This window comes from Pantherophis guttatus, chromosome 4 (assembly GCF_059756535.1).
Source record: "Pantherophis guttatus breed Tessera chromosome 4, ASM5975653v1, whole genome shotgun sequence".
NCBI lineage: Eukaryota > Metazoa > Chordata > Lepidosauria > Squamata > Colubridae > Pantherophis > Pantherophis guttatus.
In genome coordinates, this window is record NC_142066.1 from 117248652 (window position 1) to 117266061 (window position 17410).

The 17410-nt window shown below is 41.3% G+C and overlaps 1 protein-coding gene across 3 annotated transcripts in view; it reads right to left on the bottom strand.

The window, feature by feature from the left end:
- Positions 1-17410, bottom strand: part of TAX1BP1 (Tax1 binding protein 1) — a 52764-nt gene that overhangs the window by 22360 nt on the left and 12994 nt on the right. For all 3 annotated transcript variants that reach the window (XM_034402180.2, XM_060685734.2, XM_034402183.3), the window contains 3 exons: positions 2836-2984; positions 2602-2692; positions 1858-2043 (listed from right to left, as the gene is read on the bottom strand). In XM_034402180.2, coding sequence (XP_034258071.1) covers positions 1858-2043; positions 2602-2692; positions 2836-2984 — 426 coding nt within the window. The remainder of the gene's footprint in view (positions 1-1857; positions 2044-2601; positions 2693-2835; positions 2985-17410) is intronic.

The following is a 17410-nucleotide window of genomic DNA, read 5'->3' on the forward strand; positions in this document are numbered from 1 at the left end:
AGATACTTTTTTGATTTCAAAAAATAGCAAGGTCGATTGTGAGAAAGATTGATGAGTTTTAAGTTCCCAAAGCAGTGCTGATCTAAAGTAAGTTGAAGTGTTCTAGGAGGAAACACCATGGAACATTTCTATTTATAACAGATGGGCTTCTCAGAAACTGAAGACTGAAATGGGAAAATCACATTTTACAATCCAAAAAACTGGATACCTTAAGAAGGAAAAAAAAGTAAGCTAGCATAATTACTTTACACTCATCCCTAGTTAGGTATCAGGGATAAAAAAAAGCAGCACTAATATGGTAATTTCTTGGTTTTGAGCCACCCAGAATTATTGGGAGTCAAACAGAAAACAAGTTTTAATAATAATTCTAATAATTAGACATTCTAAACTTCAAACATAACGTTAAAAAAGACTTACCTTGTTTAAGGAGCACTTATTAAGCAACCTCCTTATTTAATGACCGCTTGTTTGGTGACCATTCAAAGTTATTCTGGCAATGCTACAATGGCCACTATTTTGAGACTGGATCTTATATACAAGGGGGATAAATGACTGGCCTTTATAGATGCATCTGTTGCAACATCCCCAAATCACATCATCATAATTTGGTTATTTGGCAAATGGTTTACAATTACAATGTTGTAGCGTCCTCAGGTGATCACCATTTGTGAGTTTTGCTGTTTGCTACTAACAAGTAAAGTCAATAGAGTAAGCAGCAGGTGACAAATAACGACTATGTGACTACAGCAGTTGCAAGAGATTGCCTATCAAAAACAGATGGAACTATCATCATATGTTGGTGTGGTCATGTGATCTCCTACTTTACAACCGTGTTGCTTAGTAATTGAGTTCCCAATTCCAATTACCATTAGTAAGCAAGGAGTATCTGTACTTTTCTATGGAAGAAAAGTCTCCTTTGAAAATGGCTGGCTGGTTGCTTCCAACTCATGTAGTAATCCATTACTTTATGCTGGCAACTATTAGTTATAGGAAAGAGGAAGACAGGAGCAGCCGTAAAAAGCAGTATATCCTTGAAATGGAATGAAGTGTGTATCTCACTTGTGATTGTACCAACTTATGATGCCAGTTCCAGAAATGATTAAGCAAATCATGGCAGGTTAAGCGTGATATCAGGTGATATCAGATAATAATACCTTGTAATTTCCTGCTGACTTTGCAAGTCAGAAGCTGACTATGAAGGTCAGAAATGGCAATCACACGACCACAGGATGTTACAACTGTCATAACTGCAAGTTGGTTGCCAAGGGCCCGAATTGCAATTACCTGACTCTGGCAATGTGCAAAGGCTAAAATTTTGAGACTGGATCTTGAGCTTTCTTTTTAGTGCCATTGTTAAATTTAAACACTTACTGAATAAATGATTGGTAAATGAGGACTATGTGTACTACACTTCTTTTGATAGCAAAAAATTACGGGGTTTTTATGCACTGTGTTTTAGGATTATATCCTGAGAGCTCACGGAAGTCGTCATGTCAAATATATTCTTCAACTTGGCAGAATGTATATATCACTGTCACCAAGTCATATACCAAAACATGCTAAAAAGGTATTGAAAAAAAAAATAGTATATAAATATTTGTTGGATGAAGTATACCACAAATCTACAGGTGCAGATTTTATATTTGACACTAGTACAACTGAAAATAAAGTAGATGCATTTAAACCAACTCCTACTTTTATAATCCCTCTGATGCCTTAACAATGAATTTGTCCTTATTTAAGCAAATTACTATGTTCACTAAAGCAATTGCCATACAGGTAATTTGATTAGGAATATTCTAAACACAAAATATCAAAGACTTAAAAATAAAGATGCTTTTTAATTGATATCAGTACCTTATTTGATGAAGTAAGCAGGAAAGCTTTCTTCAGTTTTTCTTTTTCAGTCACACACAGTTGTAATCTGCCAATCTCTTCTTTATAATAAGCTATAAGGTTTTCTTTGTTTCCATCCAAATTCTTAAGTGTCTGGATTTCAGATGTTAATTTAGCGTTTTCAACTTCTGTATTCTTCAAGTGTATCTGTAATGACATAATTAATTCATATTTCTAATCCTTGTATTTATTCTAAAGGTAGCTGGGATGAGATAGAAGGCTAAAGCAAAAAAACTTATTTGGGTGCATATTTGATAAGGAACGAATCTGAATGGCCCTAAGCATGCAAAGTAGGATTGGTATGAGGAGATATTTCTTGCTAGATATTAGAGCGTCGGGCAGAAAAGGTGCAATATCTGGCAAGGTTGCAATGCAATTTTTCAGGGATCTAGCCCTGGTCAGTATATTTGGCATTCTCTATCTTGGTACAGTGGAGGAGTACTGTTTTCCAAACTCTTGTTGCTATTGCAAAGCTCTACTCATTATCTTCTTTTTGATACATGGGCTTAAATTTGATGATCGAATTTGGGGAAATGCATTTTTTTTTAATCTAACACTAAACCAGAGTTAAATCACTGCTTTAGATTAGGAGGTGCTCATACTGATTTATTATGGGGATAGATCTTGAACATTGAAAACTTGAATAAGTAATGGAATTATCTCTACTGTTGAACAGTTACAAATATTTATTAGTTTGGAATTTACCTTGTAAAGTTCCTTTTCATCCTTTTCTGTTTTTAACTGGCATTCAAACTGTTCCTTTTCCAAGACTACTTTCTTGAGTTTATCTTTCAAACTACATGGGGGAAAAACAATTTTGATTATTTATTTATTTAGTAAATTTATATGCCACCCGTCTTCTTCCTCAAAGCAACTCTGGGCTTATAATTAAATTTTATTTAGTTATCAGTGAAAATAATTTTGTTATTTGTTGCATACCTATCTAATTCTGTTTCCTTTGTAATAGCTTTCTGAGTAACAATCATGATGTCTTCTTCAAGCTGAATAACTTTGGAAGTAGCTTCTTCATATTTTTTCTTGAGTTTTTCATTTTCAGCTTTAAGGGTTTCTGCAACTTTAAAACTACCCTTTAAAAAAAATTATAAAACTGATTTTAAAAGTGTGCATGTTTGCATATGTTTAATTCACTTCACCAAATCTACATTAACAACTATCTTATCTTTAGGAAACGAAATCTCTATTGGATAGATGTATGATATTTAAGTGATTTTTATCAAGTGAAGTTAAATCATCACTAGAGATACAAGGTTATCTCATATCACCAAGTTACCATTTACCACACATACGTTCACAGGAGAAAGCAGGATGCAAGTGTTTTAGTGAGACACATACATATGCAAAATATGATGAAATATATCAATTTAATGCATAGATCAGATATGCATAAATAAGTGTTTAGTGACAAAAGCAACAAGTCAATTCTATTGATCTTTTAACCTTTACATTTCAAAGACAAATATTTTTTTATGTAACTACCAAGAATATGGACAAAATACATCTGTTTACAATAAATTAAACTAAAACCAATCCCAGCCTCCTCTTTTAAAGAATATTTTTTCATAAAACCAATAATGAAAATGTAATATGTAATATTATTAACTGATACCATTAATATTATTTTGTAATAAAAATAATATTAAATAAATATTTAATACTAAATAATATTTAGCATGAACAGTAAATTCTAAATGTGCACTATGTTTTTAGGTATATCTTTGTAACAAAGCATGTAATTAGCATATTTAATCTACAGGTTAGTACTGCAGTGAAAAACCTTGAGAATTAAATTTGTTACCCATAGAGTCGAAAGAGAACTATGATATAATAAAAAGTCCTTTGATCAGCAGGAAAAAAATAGGGGATGATGCATCTGTCAATCTTGGGAAAATGACAGGGCTTATCTTTCTCAGTATTGTAATAAAAGGGCCAATCATCTAATCATCCTTTTCCACCAGCCCACTTTGAACCACTATTCCCACAAAGAGTTTCTTATCAGCACATTTTAATCAAATGCTTCTGGTAGCAATCAGCAGCTCTTTATTGGACTTTGTCACTCTGTCAAAAAAAGAGATGACTAGCAATCAAAAATACCATCTATTTGCCTCTTCAGAGAAGACCATCTGCCAGAAGAATCATCAGTATAGGAAATACTATATTCTGATTACGGAAGACACTGGTTAGTGATACGAAAGCAATCAAACCATTTGCTAAAACTGTTCTCACCTGCATGTATCTTTACTAGCCATTCATGGAAGAGATGTATTACTTCTGAATTCTGAATTGAACTATTTTTTTTTCTTTAGGATAAATGGTCCCTTACCTTATGTACCGTATTTTTTGGTTTATAAAATGCAGTCCCCCCGCCCCCAAAGTGTGTAGAAATGTCTGTGTGTCTTATAGAGCAAATGTTGCCAAAGCCCCGCCCACCTGCCGGCCCCCACCCTTCGGCCTCTGCCTCCCAGCAATTTGCCTCCTTGTAGCAAACAGCCTGATCAGTTTCAGCACAGCCTGATTTAGCACAAGCAGCTGATTGGCGGTTGGCTCGGCCTCCTGGAATACTGCAGTCGCTACAGGCGGAACACATCCCCACAGCTGTTCCAGGCTGTGGGGATCGCTGCTGCCCACCGCCGCCATTGCCACCACCCATTTTCGGCCTCCACGTGCCCCACCGCGAGCCCCACCGCGTGGACCATTCCAGGCGGTAGAAATAGGCGGTGGCAATCCCCGCCACCTGGAACAGGCCAAAAATTGAACTGAACGTTGAACTTACCTTGAATGTTCTTTCTATGTGCACTGTAGGAAAGTCCAAGCATGGGTTAAATTTGTCTGATTGATCAGAGACTGAGTTGGAAATTCTTTGGCCACGTCTCCTTCTCCTGGCCGAGCCTCAGTTTTTTTCAATGAAACCAGGAACAGAAGAAGACACAGTCCAATTGAAAAATAGACCACTCCTGGACCCTGGACCACAACAAGCCAAGGTGGGATTGGACTCTCCTACAGCACACATAGAAAGAACATTCAACGTAAGTCCAACGTTCATTCTCTTGTGCGCTGCTTGGAGTCCAAGCATGGGATATACCCAAGCTAAATTGTTACAGGGCGGGAGACAGATTGGTCCAGGGTCCCTTGGCTGGCAGGACTCTCTGCAATACACGTCTCCCAAATACTGCTTCCACAGATGCGTACTTGTCCAATTTGTAATTCCGCACGAATGGAGAAGGAAAAGTCCAAGTGGCAGCCCTGCAAATCTCCAGAATTGAGGCTTGTGTAGCCCCGTCTGCTGTAGTGGCGGCACTACGGGTAGAATGTGCCATGATGTGACGAGGCACGGGGCAGACCTGTTGTTCATAAGTTAAGGCAATACAAGCCTTGAGCCAACGTCCAATGGTGGATGGTGATACTTTCTTCCCCATAGACATGGGCTGGAAGGATATGAATAAGGGTTCCGTTCATCTGAAAGAGGCCATGCGTTTAATGTATCTCTTTAAAGCTCTGCAAACGTCCAAGGTATGCCAGCGTTTTTCACGCGGATGTCTCAGATTGAGGCAGAAGTCTGGTAGAATAACTTCCTGCGTCTGGTGGAACCAGGTATTTATCTTTGGCACAAATATCAGGTCTAAACGAAGAATGACCCTGTCCGGGTGAAAAATGCACAAATCCTGGCGCACTGAAAGAGCTGCAAGTTTAGATATTCTGTGTGCAGATGTAATCGCAACCAAGAAGGCAACTTGAGAGTGGTGGTCCTTAAAGGTTTGAATGGTGTTAATGTGACAGCCTGTAAAACCACCAATAGATCCCAGGTTGGGTATCTGTGGACTGTTGGAGGTAATAAGTTGCCAGCTCCTTTCAAATAGCTGCAGACCTTGGATGTTGAGACAAAGGAACAGGTCCATCACCTGGTAAGATAGTTGCCAAGGCCGCAACCTGGCGACGGAGGGTATTGGTAGACAACCCTTTCTCCAGGCCCCGTTGCAGGAAATCCAGGACCTGTGGAACAGTTACAGATGTAGGTTCTCTTTGATGTACCAGCGACAGAATGACGTCCAGGTGGCTTTATAAATCTGGATTGTTGATGGTTTCCTAGAAGCAAGAATAGTGGAAATTACAGTTGATGAATAACGTTCCTTCCTCAGGGTCTCCCGCTCAAGTGAGAAACGGCCAGATTGAGCCACTGGGGTTCTGGATGTTGGAGGGTCCCTTGGCTGAGGGAGACCCTGTGCGGTAGTAATATCCAGGGACGCGAGATGGACAGTGACATCAGGTCTATGAACCATGGACGTCGCGGCCAATGAGGTGCTACTAACAATACCTCCACTTCTTCCTCCAAGATTTTCCTGATTACTCTCTGGATCAGCGGAATGAGAGGAAAGGCATACAGCAGTTCGGTCAGCCATGGGCAACGAAGAGCGTTGGTCCCCTCGGCTGCTGGTGTGCAATACCAGGAGAAAAATCGAGGCAGGTGGGTGTTTTGTGGGCTGGCAAATAAGTCCATGACCGGAGTCCCGAAGCGAACCGTTATGAGGTGGAAGAGGTCTGGGTGGAGTCGCCATTCGGACTGGTCTATTGTTGTTCTGCTTAACCAGTCCGCCATGGAGTTGGATGTCCCGGCAATGTATTCCGCCTGTAGCGACTGCAGGTGTTGCTCCGCCCAGAGACCTAACTTTGTGCATGAGAACGACCGCCTCCTTGTCTGTTGACATGCACCTTGGCGGTGACATTATCAGTCAACAAAAGGACGTGTTGATTTGACAGCTCTTTTTGAAAGTGGCGTAGCGCCAGATGGGCTGTTCTCAGCTCCAGCCAATTGATGTCATTTAGCAAATCCTGCTGAGACCACTTCCCTTGAATCACATTGGAATTCAGATGAGCCCCCCAACCGAAGAGGCTGGTGTCCGATGTTAACACCAGCCTCGGAGGGTCTCGAAATAAGCAGCCCTTGTCCATGGCTGCCGACTTCCACCAGTTCAAGGAATGAAGAACTTGTGGAGGAACCGTGACCTTGCACAGGAAGTTGCTGCGCCCTGACCTCAGACTGGGCAGAAGTAGCCATTGCAAGGCTCTGGTATGTAACCGAGTCCACGGAACTATTGCTAAACAAGAAATCATTTCCCCCAATAGCTGGGAAAGAAGCAATAGGGGCACTAACCCCAAGGGCTGCACCTGATCTACCATCTCCCTGATACTGTCCTTTCTCTCCTGAGATAGAAACACTTGTGATAACTGAATATCGATCATCGCACCCAAATGGGTAAGCCATTTGGACAGTGGACAGTGTCAGATGGCTTTTCTCCCAGTTCACGGAGAACCCGTGGTCCTGGAGTGTCTGGATCGTAACTCGCAAATCCTGTTCTGCCTGCCTGAGGGACAATGCCTGAATTAGGACATCGTCAAAATAACACTGCAGGCGTATGGAGCACTCCCTCAGATGTGCTACTACTAAGTCCAGCAACTTGGTGAAGGTTCTCAGGGCTGAGGAGAGGCCGAAGGGAAGCGCCCGGTATTTCTAATGGTGGCCTGCAAATGCAAATCTGAGGAACCTCCTGTGGGATCGCCTTATGGGAAAATGGAGGTAAGCCGCTTTGAGATCTATAGATATTAAAAAATCTCCCTGTCTGAGACAACCCAGGATCGAATAAAGGGATTGCATTTTGAACCTCCTGTATTTTATATGAACGTTGAGTTCTTTCAGGTTCAAGATAGCTCTTTGGCCGCCCGAACTTTTGGGAACTAGGAAGAGTATGGAGTAAAACCCTAACCCCCTCTGCCCCACTGGCACCGGCTCTATGGCCTTGATATCCAGCAAGTGATGAATCTGTGGTTGTCTCCCTCCACTGGTCGGCAAACTTCTTTAACCTGCCGCTAAAAGGGATCTGAGTCCACGAGTCATTTAGAACGACGGTAAGGCTGTCCCCCGGATCCTTGATAAGGTCGTCTGGATTGCAGCTGTCAATATCTGTCTCGAAATCCTGACCTGTCTTGTGTCCTATCGAAACTGTGGGGATATTGTCTGTGGAATTGCGAGGCGGAGAACCTGCCTCAGTATTCCGAAAGGGCTGCCTGTGTAATAAGGAGTAGATCTCCTGTCTGATCTCCTACCTGACTGAGGCAGGATTTTCCTTTTATCTTTACTTTCTACCATGATAGGATCTAACACCTCCCCAAACAGCTGGCATCCTTTAAAGGGAGCAGCTGCCAAACACCATTTGGACCTCATGTCCGCTTGCCACTGGCATAAACATAACAAACGTCTGGAGGTGATATTAGAAGCCAGAGCCCTAGAGGCAAATTTTGCCGCATTAATGGTCGCATCAGCAGTGTACTCTGTTGCAGCTATCAGTTTACTGATGTCTTGTTGGAGACGGGTATTCTCTGGAGAAGCCCTGGCCTGCATCTGTTTCAGCCATAAGAGTGATGTTCTAGAAATGAAAGAAGCTGCTGTAGTAGATCGAATTGCCCAAGCTGCTGCCTGGTGAATTTTGCGGGCAGCTAAATCCGCTTTCCTATCCTCAGTTTTCAACCCTTCTGCATTACCAGACGTGAGAATGGCTGCAGAAGCCAAATTGGCTAGAGGGGTGTCAACAGCTGGAATCTGGAGGAGCTCCTCCAGCTCCTTTTCAGCTGTGTACATTTTCTTATCCGTGCCACTTGGTGCTGAGACTGAGGCAGATTGTTCCCATTGCCTTTGAATTACATAAACAAAAATTTTTGGTGAAGGAATAACTTCCTGGGTGGTGACCTGCTCTGTAAATAGACTAGCACAAAGATCCTGAGATTCCATAGTATTTACAGTGGAACTCTCCATCCGCCCCATGTTAGCAGTCATTTTGGCCTTAAGTAATAAGGTTTTAAAAAGATGGGGCGGAACAAACCAGAATAGGTGGGTTTATCTGGGGCAATCCCCTCATCACCTGAAAATTCAAAATCCCCGCTTCGATGGAAGGAGCAGTGGCTCCTTCAGAAGCAGTGGCATGATGTGATTCTTCAAGATAACCTCTATTGCCATGTAAGGGGTGATGCAGAGGTTCAGGCCTTAAGGGTCCTGCATGTAAAGGAGCCATAAACCTTCTTTGTGCCAGTGCCTTATCAATGCCTTGAATAATAGTTTGCACAATAGCATAACGTAACTCTGCAGACAATCCTTGATCTGCCACCTCCATAGGGCGGAGTCTAGCTGCTGTGGGCGTAAACATGGCAGATGGCACAGAACGTCCTTTGCCAGTCCCTGCAAGGAACCTGAAGTAGACTGAATAAGGATCTGCTCAATCCCTTCCTGAAATGGAACAGCATGAAAACTTGATTCTTGAGGCACAGTAGGAAACCAGTTAGTCTGATCCTCCTGCACATTTTGTATTTGCAAAGCCAGAGTTAAGGGGTTAGTAACCCCACTCTGACTCCTAGAAAGCTCTGGGGATTTAGGGGTCCCAGCCTGTTGCTGAGCCTTTGCAAAATGCTTCTCTAAGGTCTTTTGCCTTCTCTGAGCATCTTTTTCAGCTACTGCAGATGATAATTTTGAATGTTTGGCTTGGGTGCTAGTATGTTGTAACATGCTCAGGAGCTACGCACAGGCATGAGAGAATCATGCTGTACCGCGTATGCGAAAAACTAGATAAGGGCTGCAACAACTCATAGATAAGGGCTGGAACAACTCATTAGCAGTTAGGATTGTAGATCTTCCCAAATATGGGCATTGCTTCCATGTATTACTTGTACTTATGTATGCATTACATGAGACATGCTGTAATATATTATTGGCTTATGCTAACAAACCCCTCCTGCCTTTGTTTGTGTACAATAAAAGAGGCTCCCGGAGTCAGATCCGGGTCGTCTCATCCCGAGAAAACTCAATATTGACCTCATGGGCGGCCCGCGGAAAACTCACATCTGGTGACCCCGACGTGATATCCGTGTCGCCCACCATCTCACCCCCGGCTGGGAATAGCCTCGCATCCAGGGACGGCCGTCGGCGAACGGAGCACCCTCCCACATCGTGAGTATGGGGTCGGGCTTCTCGAAGGACCAGGAAGTTCATCTCAATGAACTTCAAGATATCTGCAAATTATCTAGTGTAATTAGCCAGGCAGCGGGCAAACCGCTTCCCATTCCCCCGAAAAAACATCTAATTAGTGTACTAAAATATCTTCAACAACACTATCCGGCTTATCCGGAAAAGGGCTCTTTAAAAGTGAAAGTGTGGAAGCAGATAGGAACATGCCTCCACGAACCTCCCCGAGCCCTGAAAAAATTCTGGCACTCTGGAGATTGGCTATAGAGTGTTTAATGATGCATGAAAAAAAAAAAGCCTTCAGGACACTGATAATGGTTCCTTTTTAGATTAATGTCATCAAGGAATAGAAAATATAGCTCTGATGCCTTGGAAGAGCAACAATTAATTACAAGTCCTCCACCTGATTATAAAGTTAAAATTGTCACCTCAATACCATCTTTAATTGAACCATCAGCTCCTTCTGAAGGAGTTAGTTACACCCCCACTAAACAGAATTTAAAGAAACAGACAAAAAAAGGGGTGGAATATAGAAGAAATTCCTGAAATGCTTTCTGTCTGTCTACCGGCTGCAACTTTGCAAGTTTCTTCTGAAAAGCAATTGTTGGGCTGGGAAAAGATCTTGATTTGGCAGATATGATTCAAGTGTGTCAGGATATAGGAACATTGTATAAAACCAATTTGTTAGCAGCTGCTTTATCACAAGGCAGCAAACCCCAAAGAAAGTGTTACAATTGTGAAAAACCCTGGTATCATCGTATAGATACATTTTAATTGGAGCACAAAAAATACAACCTACTTGGCTTTTTGAAATACAAAATGATTTATGTGTAAATGAATTGCACATTGCCCCAGAAAAAATACAGCTGTACGTTTCTTATCTGTATTTAGGGCATAAACTATTGCAATTTCTTTCTGCTCCGGCTATTTCCTTGTATAAAGTTACCAAAAGTTATTTCCTTAGTAAATTTGCAACAATTACTGGGTACTATTAATTGGGTCCGCCCATATTTTTCTTTACCTATGCATTTACTTAGCCCATTATTTGAGTTATTGACTAAAAGAAAAAAGCCAGGAGATTTAATTAACATCTTGAGTATTCAGTTTGTGGATTGGATCCCTCATAGAAATTGTCAGTTAATATTTCCTACTAGTAAGCTACCCACAGGAGTATTGGCTGCTTTAGAACAGCAAAAAGCATATTGTATTGAATGGCTTTACCATCTAAAAATGTTTTACCCTTTATTCAAGCTATTGCTGAAATTATAACCTTGGGGCGTATTACAGCCTGTCGAAGAAATGGAACTGATTTAATAAATATTATTCTTTCTATCTCAAAAACTGACTTTTACTTTTCTATCTTAGCTTTCACACCTTTTCTCAACAAACTTTTAATCTGATCTCTGACTCTCAGTATATTTGTAAACTGTTTATTGTTCTTCCCACCCGGGGTTTAGCAGGTAATAAAAACATAAAAAAACCTGTCTAAATGGGAAAACTCAGATGATTTGAACTGATCAACTTGAAGAGATTTCTGTTAAAAATATTTTGTTGATGTACATCTATAATGATAGTGTGTGGAATTAAATGTGGTTGAATTAATTATGATATATTTAGCTGGCCAGCAAAAATGAATGAGCTTCGGCTTAAGGCTATGGAAAGACAGGCGATGGTTATGGGCCCAATATCACCTTTTGTGATTATGACTGCTGCCTGTGTTTTCCACTGTTTTGGGAATAAGCTAGTTCATTGAAATAATTTGAATGACTGATTTGCATGGAGGACGTATTATACAAAAGGTCTGATTGCAGTACAGATGTGAATGGGTGTGTATGTAGTCATTTATTGGATTGCATGAAATATAATTTTGTGTATAACCATTTTTTTTTCCTTTCTCTTCCTGTCCTCCCAGGAGGAGGGAGGCTTGTCCGTTTTAAAAAGTTTTTTCCTTTCTCTCACCCCCTCCTTTTTTCCCTGGGAGGTGAGAGGCACAAAAAGGGGGGCTACGGTCTTTGTTCTCTTCACCATTTTTTTTTCTCTCAGAGAACCAGCCTGAGAAAGGCGGGGTAAAGGGTGATATCTGATACCTGCTTTTGCAGTTTCAGAGTATTGACTCAAAATACCTCATTCAGATTGTTTGTTTTATTTTTGAAGCTGTTTTTCTTACTCCTTAATGTTTTTATGTCTGCGTGCATTCTGCATTCTTAACAGATGGCACGATTGTTCGTTTGTATGTTTGTTTGTTGTTTGTTTGTCTGTCAGCAGCATAAGTTGCTGCCATTTTAGGAATTGTCACAGAGATAAGTTAGAGATTACAATATGTAGACAGAGATAAAATACTTAGGATATTTAATTAATGAACGAAGTAACAAAAATAACACCTGAAGAGTTGAGGAAATTTTTAGGATTGACTGGATATTGTAGGCTGTGAATAGATAATTGTGCTATTTTGAATAAAGACTGGTATGCAAAGAACCCAGTGTTACAGGGAATGTAAGGGAATGGCTTTGAGGGTTTTAACCCAGAAGTGGGGAGGGAAGAGAGAGTTAGTGAAGGAAAGCAGAAAGTTGACTTTTGGAAGTATCAGATATTGGTGCTGAGAAGGGGTTGAATTGTTTATAGATGGGTAGAGAAAGTTGGTTTGCACAGACTTGGGCTGGCTTGGAAATCAGAATGGCAGTGGGAGAAAGGACTTGAATGTATAGTGTTATAAGGAGATTTGTTTATTGGAAGGTTATAGATATTGTGGGTGGCGGAGACAGAGATTTCCATCAAAATAAAAAAAGCATTAGCGAAGTAATTTGGTCTCACAGCAGCCGAAGCGACTGCCATCATACAACAATGTCCTACCTGTAATCAACAAGCTCATTCTATTCCTATGGGTGTAAACCCTAGAGGACTCAAAGCTTGTGAAATTTGGCAAATGGATGTAACTCAGTATCCATCCTTTGCCCCATGGAAATATTTGCATGTTTCCGTGGATACTTATTCAGGATTTATTATGGCATCCCCAAACAGGGGAGAAGAAACCAAACATGTAATAATTCATTGTATTCGGACTTCTGCATCGATGGGACGCCCAATTGAACTTAAAACTGACAATGGACCTGCGTACACCAGTACTGCCTTTGCAGACTTTTGTAACAAATTTGTGTCCATCACACACAAATTTGGCTTATAAATTGAAAGAGGAAAAATGCCTCGGCCTCCCAGCCATGCAAAACAAACTCAATCTTTGCTTATATACTTTGAACTTTCTTAACTTGACTGGACAGCCTCCCACATCGGCTGCGACGCGTCATTTTTCTGCTTCTCCATCAGCTACCCCAAAAACCGAAGGTTTATTTCCGCCAACTACCTGACCCTGCATGGAGAGGGCCCACTGACCTTATTACCTGGGGCCGTGGATACACTGCTGTCCAGAACAATGATCGCATCATTTGGATCCCCAGAAGACACATATGGAAAACTTGATCAAAAACAATCCCTTATCATCCGATGGATCTGGCGCCATTGACATCTGGGCTACTCTTTGGTCATGGCTCCCTGATGGTTCTTGGTTGAAATCAATTATGCCAACTATTGTATCTATAATTGTACTGCTTGTTTTGCTTTGTTGCTGTATCCTATGTCTCACCTCCCTTCTGCAAATGTGCAAAGGTTTTATTCCCTCCAATAGGAAGGACGTCCTGAGAAGTGAAACCAAAGCCCTTCTGGAACTGGAGGAACAAATCAGGTGTGGTCAGAGAAGGTGCTCGGGACTTACAGGATAGGGCTTCCAGAATAACTCAGAGGTTACAAACTCCTGACATGTGGTTTTCTTGGGTGCCTGGATCCGGATGGATTTACAATTTGTGCGAGCGATTTGTGGAAATGTATAACAACTCAGAAACTTGATGGCCTACCTCGCTTGACATCTCCTGGCCACTTTTCCACTAACTTTGTTCACCGTAATAAAAGGATGGGTGAGCTACAAACATTTGCAGAAACCGGATGGCTGAAGAACATATTGTCTACTGTACTCATGATCATTGCTTTGCTTATTTCTGTATGTTGTAGTATCCAATGTATTCCTGCTTTGTTTGCTATGATGACAAACGTATTTGCCAAACGTAAAGAGAACATCTTAATAACAACACAGCTGAACCCTGTTGCAAATCAGGTGGCCTTGGTATATGTGTAGACCAGTCTAGCTGGTTGGACACGTGTATGGAGCTTAGCACCGAAATAATCTGACTATGAAAAGCAGGTTCAGATAGATTATCTCTGAAGGGCCCTATTTGTTCTTTCTTTGTTCATAATATTGTAGAACATAGGCTGTGTTTGCATAGCAGAGACATCTCCTTGTATAACATTCCTGAGGATTGAGGTAATCTCTGATAACAGAGAGGTGGGCCTCTCAGCTAGAAGAAGAAGATGCTGGGAGAATTGAGTTTCGTTTTTCCTTAACTTTTGCTTTCCTGAAATCCACGTGATTTACTGTAATATTGTAGAATGTGAAACCTATATGGATACTTTTCTTTTTCATGCATGTAATATGAGATGTGTAGCTATAATAACGCCTTCTGATGACGACATACTACAGCAAAAGGCGTTGCTATCTGCCCTCTCTGATGAGGAAGATGATCGTGTTTAAAAAATTAAAAAGAAAAAGTAGGAGATGTTGTAACATGCTCAGGAGTTACGCGCAGGCATGAGAGAATCATGCTGTACCGCGTATGCGAAAAACTAGATAAGGGCTGCAACAACTCATAGATAAGGGCTGGAACAACTCATAGATAAGGACTGGAACAATTCACTAGCAGCTAGGATTGTAGATCTTCCCAAATATGGGCATTGCTTCCATGTATTACTTGTACTTACGTATGCATTACATGAGACATGCTGTAATATATTATTGGCTTATGCTAACAAACCCCTCCTGCCTTTGTTTGTGTACAATAAAAGAGGCTCGGAGTCAGATCTGGGTCGTCTCATCCCGAGAAAACTCATGTCCGAGTCTTTCCTCAATATTGACCTCATGGGCGGCCCACGGAAAACTCACACTAGTAGAGGCTTTGTTAGAACGCAATCTAGGCTTCTTAGCTGTAGAACATTCAGCCTGATGCTGACTGGTGGAAGATCCCTCGGAATCACTAGTATTTGCCATTATTGTATTAAGTATTAAGCTAAACAATATATAATTGAGCTGTGGAGATAAGAATGCTAGACAAGTCTAGACAATTACTCACTGCGCAGTCCAAACCTTTAGAAATCATGCCAAACCGGCAACACGGTTTGTTTGCATGTGAAAATGCAAACAGTAAGAGCAGCAGCAGCAGTAATAATTAGGACACTTCCAGTGCTAAAACAGGCGCAAGACCGGCAACACGGCCACCATCACCACACAAACACGCCTAAAAACCGGCATCATGGTTTACTTGCATATAAAGTGCTCTTCAGCGATGTCCAGGCCCGTTAATGAAGACCACTTGCTCCAAATTGCTGGCAGGCCGATTGGTTTGTACTTTCTAGCTGCTGTAAAACTGCATACAAAATGGCCGCCACCCACAAAATGGCGGCTATCAGTCTTTCGATCAGCACGCTTCTCAAGCCACGGGTCTCAGCTGGCACCCAACTGGGGAGAAACCAAAGCCTCGGTTCTCCCAAATGCCTATTATACTCGCCTGTGACTCTGCCACCTCCGTTGGCAATTTTCTGGCCACGTGGCAATGGCCGCTTCAATAGCGATCCGATCGCTATCCCACAGAGCTCGCAGCGCTGACTCACTCTCCATGCTCTGTCTAGCCACCCAAGCCACAATTTAAAGAGGCTCTTTTTATTTATTTATTTATTTTTATATATCAAATTTCTCCTAATTAATTTAATTTAATTTAATTGCAGAGCCAACTCGAACAAGTCTCTCTTCCAGACTGAATTGAAAAAAACTGAGGCTCAGCCGGGAGAAGGAGGGGTGGCCAAAGAATTTCTAATTCAGTCTCTGACCAATCAGATGAATTTAACCCATGCTTGGACTCTCCTAGCAGTGCACAGGAGAAACTCGGAGGCTGAAAACAAGATGCACGGAGGCCGAAAACAGGAGGTGGGAGGCAGCAACGGCGGCGATGATCCCCGCGATCTGGAACAGCTGATTGGCAGCATTCCAGGAGGCCGATCCAACCGCCCATCAGCTGCTCATGCTAAAGCTGACCAGGCTGTTTGCAGCAAGGAGGCAAATTGCTGGGAAGCGGAGGCAATTATTTTTCTTGTTTTCCTCCCCAAAAGCTACGTGTGTCTTATCATGTGGAGCATTTTATAATCCGAAAAACACAGTATATCAAACAGTATAACTTGTTTACTATAGCAAGCTACATAACTCGTTTTAAAAAATAAGCATAGGACTTTCATTAGGAAAACCTGATGAAAACTGTTTCAGTATATACATATACTTTTTATATGAAAGACAGTTACTTTATGTTTTATTTATTCTTGCTAAAAAAATTGCCAACTATAAAACTATAAAAGTTACATTTATGTACTATGTCCTTGATATTTTAGGTGATTATGCATAACAAGATAGCCTTTAATATGATTTGACAGAAAGACAACTCAACTTCAATCTTTTTAAAAATGCTTTTATCAATTGTAGAAGAAACCTAGACCAGTTGGTGTTGCGGTGGGAATGGCTGAAAAATAGCCAATCTCCACCGAGCTCTGTGTAAACCAGATGGTATCTGCTAGCTGGGAGATCCTATGGGTCAAAGCCACCCTGGAGGGATGGTGAATTTAGGAGAGATGCTTCATCGATCACAAGGAAACTGCTATTTCCTCGTTGACCCAAAGAAAGCTCTCCCAAACAGCAGCAGGGACGACGGCCATTTTGGCAAATCACAACCTGTGACAACTGGAACAATAAGATTTATGCTGGAGTGGTTCATGGATAGAGCATTGTCCAGAAAGCAGCGACTGGATCAGTGGTGAAATCTGAACCAGTTTGCTATTGGTTCACTGGCCGCGCATGCGCACCAAATGCTTGCTGCGCATGCACAGTACGCACCAAAAGGAGGCTTGGGAAGGTAAGTAGAACAGCAAGGGGGTATCAGCTGTGTCACGCGATTTAGCTTTGCTAGAAAGCAGGATTTCCTACTTTCTAGCAAAGCTAAACCGCGCGGCTCAGCTGATCGTCAGAAATACTGTTTCGGAGGAATCAGTAGCTTTTTTAAACTATTGGCTCAACTGAAACAGTAGCTAACTACCGGTTCGTCTGAACTGGTAGCTTTTTTTTTTTACTACCGGTTTGCTTGAAATATTTTTTTTTTGCTACCAGTTCACCTGAAAGGAGAAAGATTAAAAACTCAGATGCGAAAGAAATATCTAATGGAATGAAATATCTAAAGCTTTAAAACATAGAAAGTCTGGAAAAGATTTAACAACATCTTGAAAAGTAATTATTGGGAGAAACTGTTTTTCTTATTTCTCTTATTCACCACCGTAATCTGTTGACTATCAGCT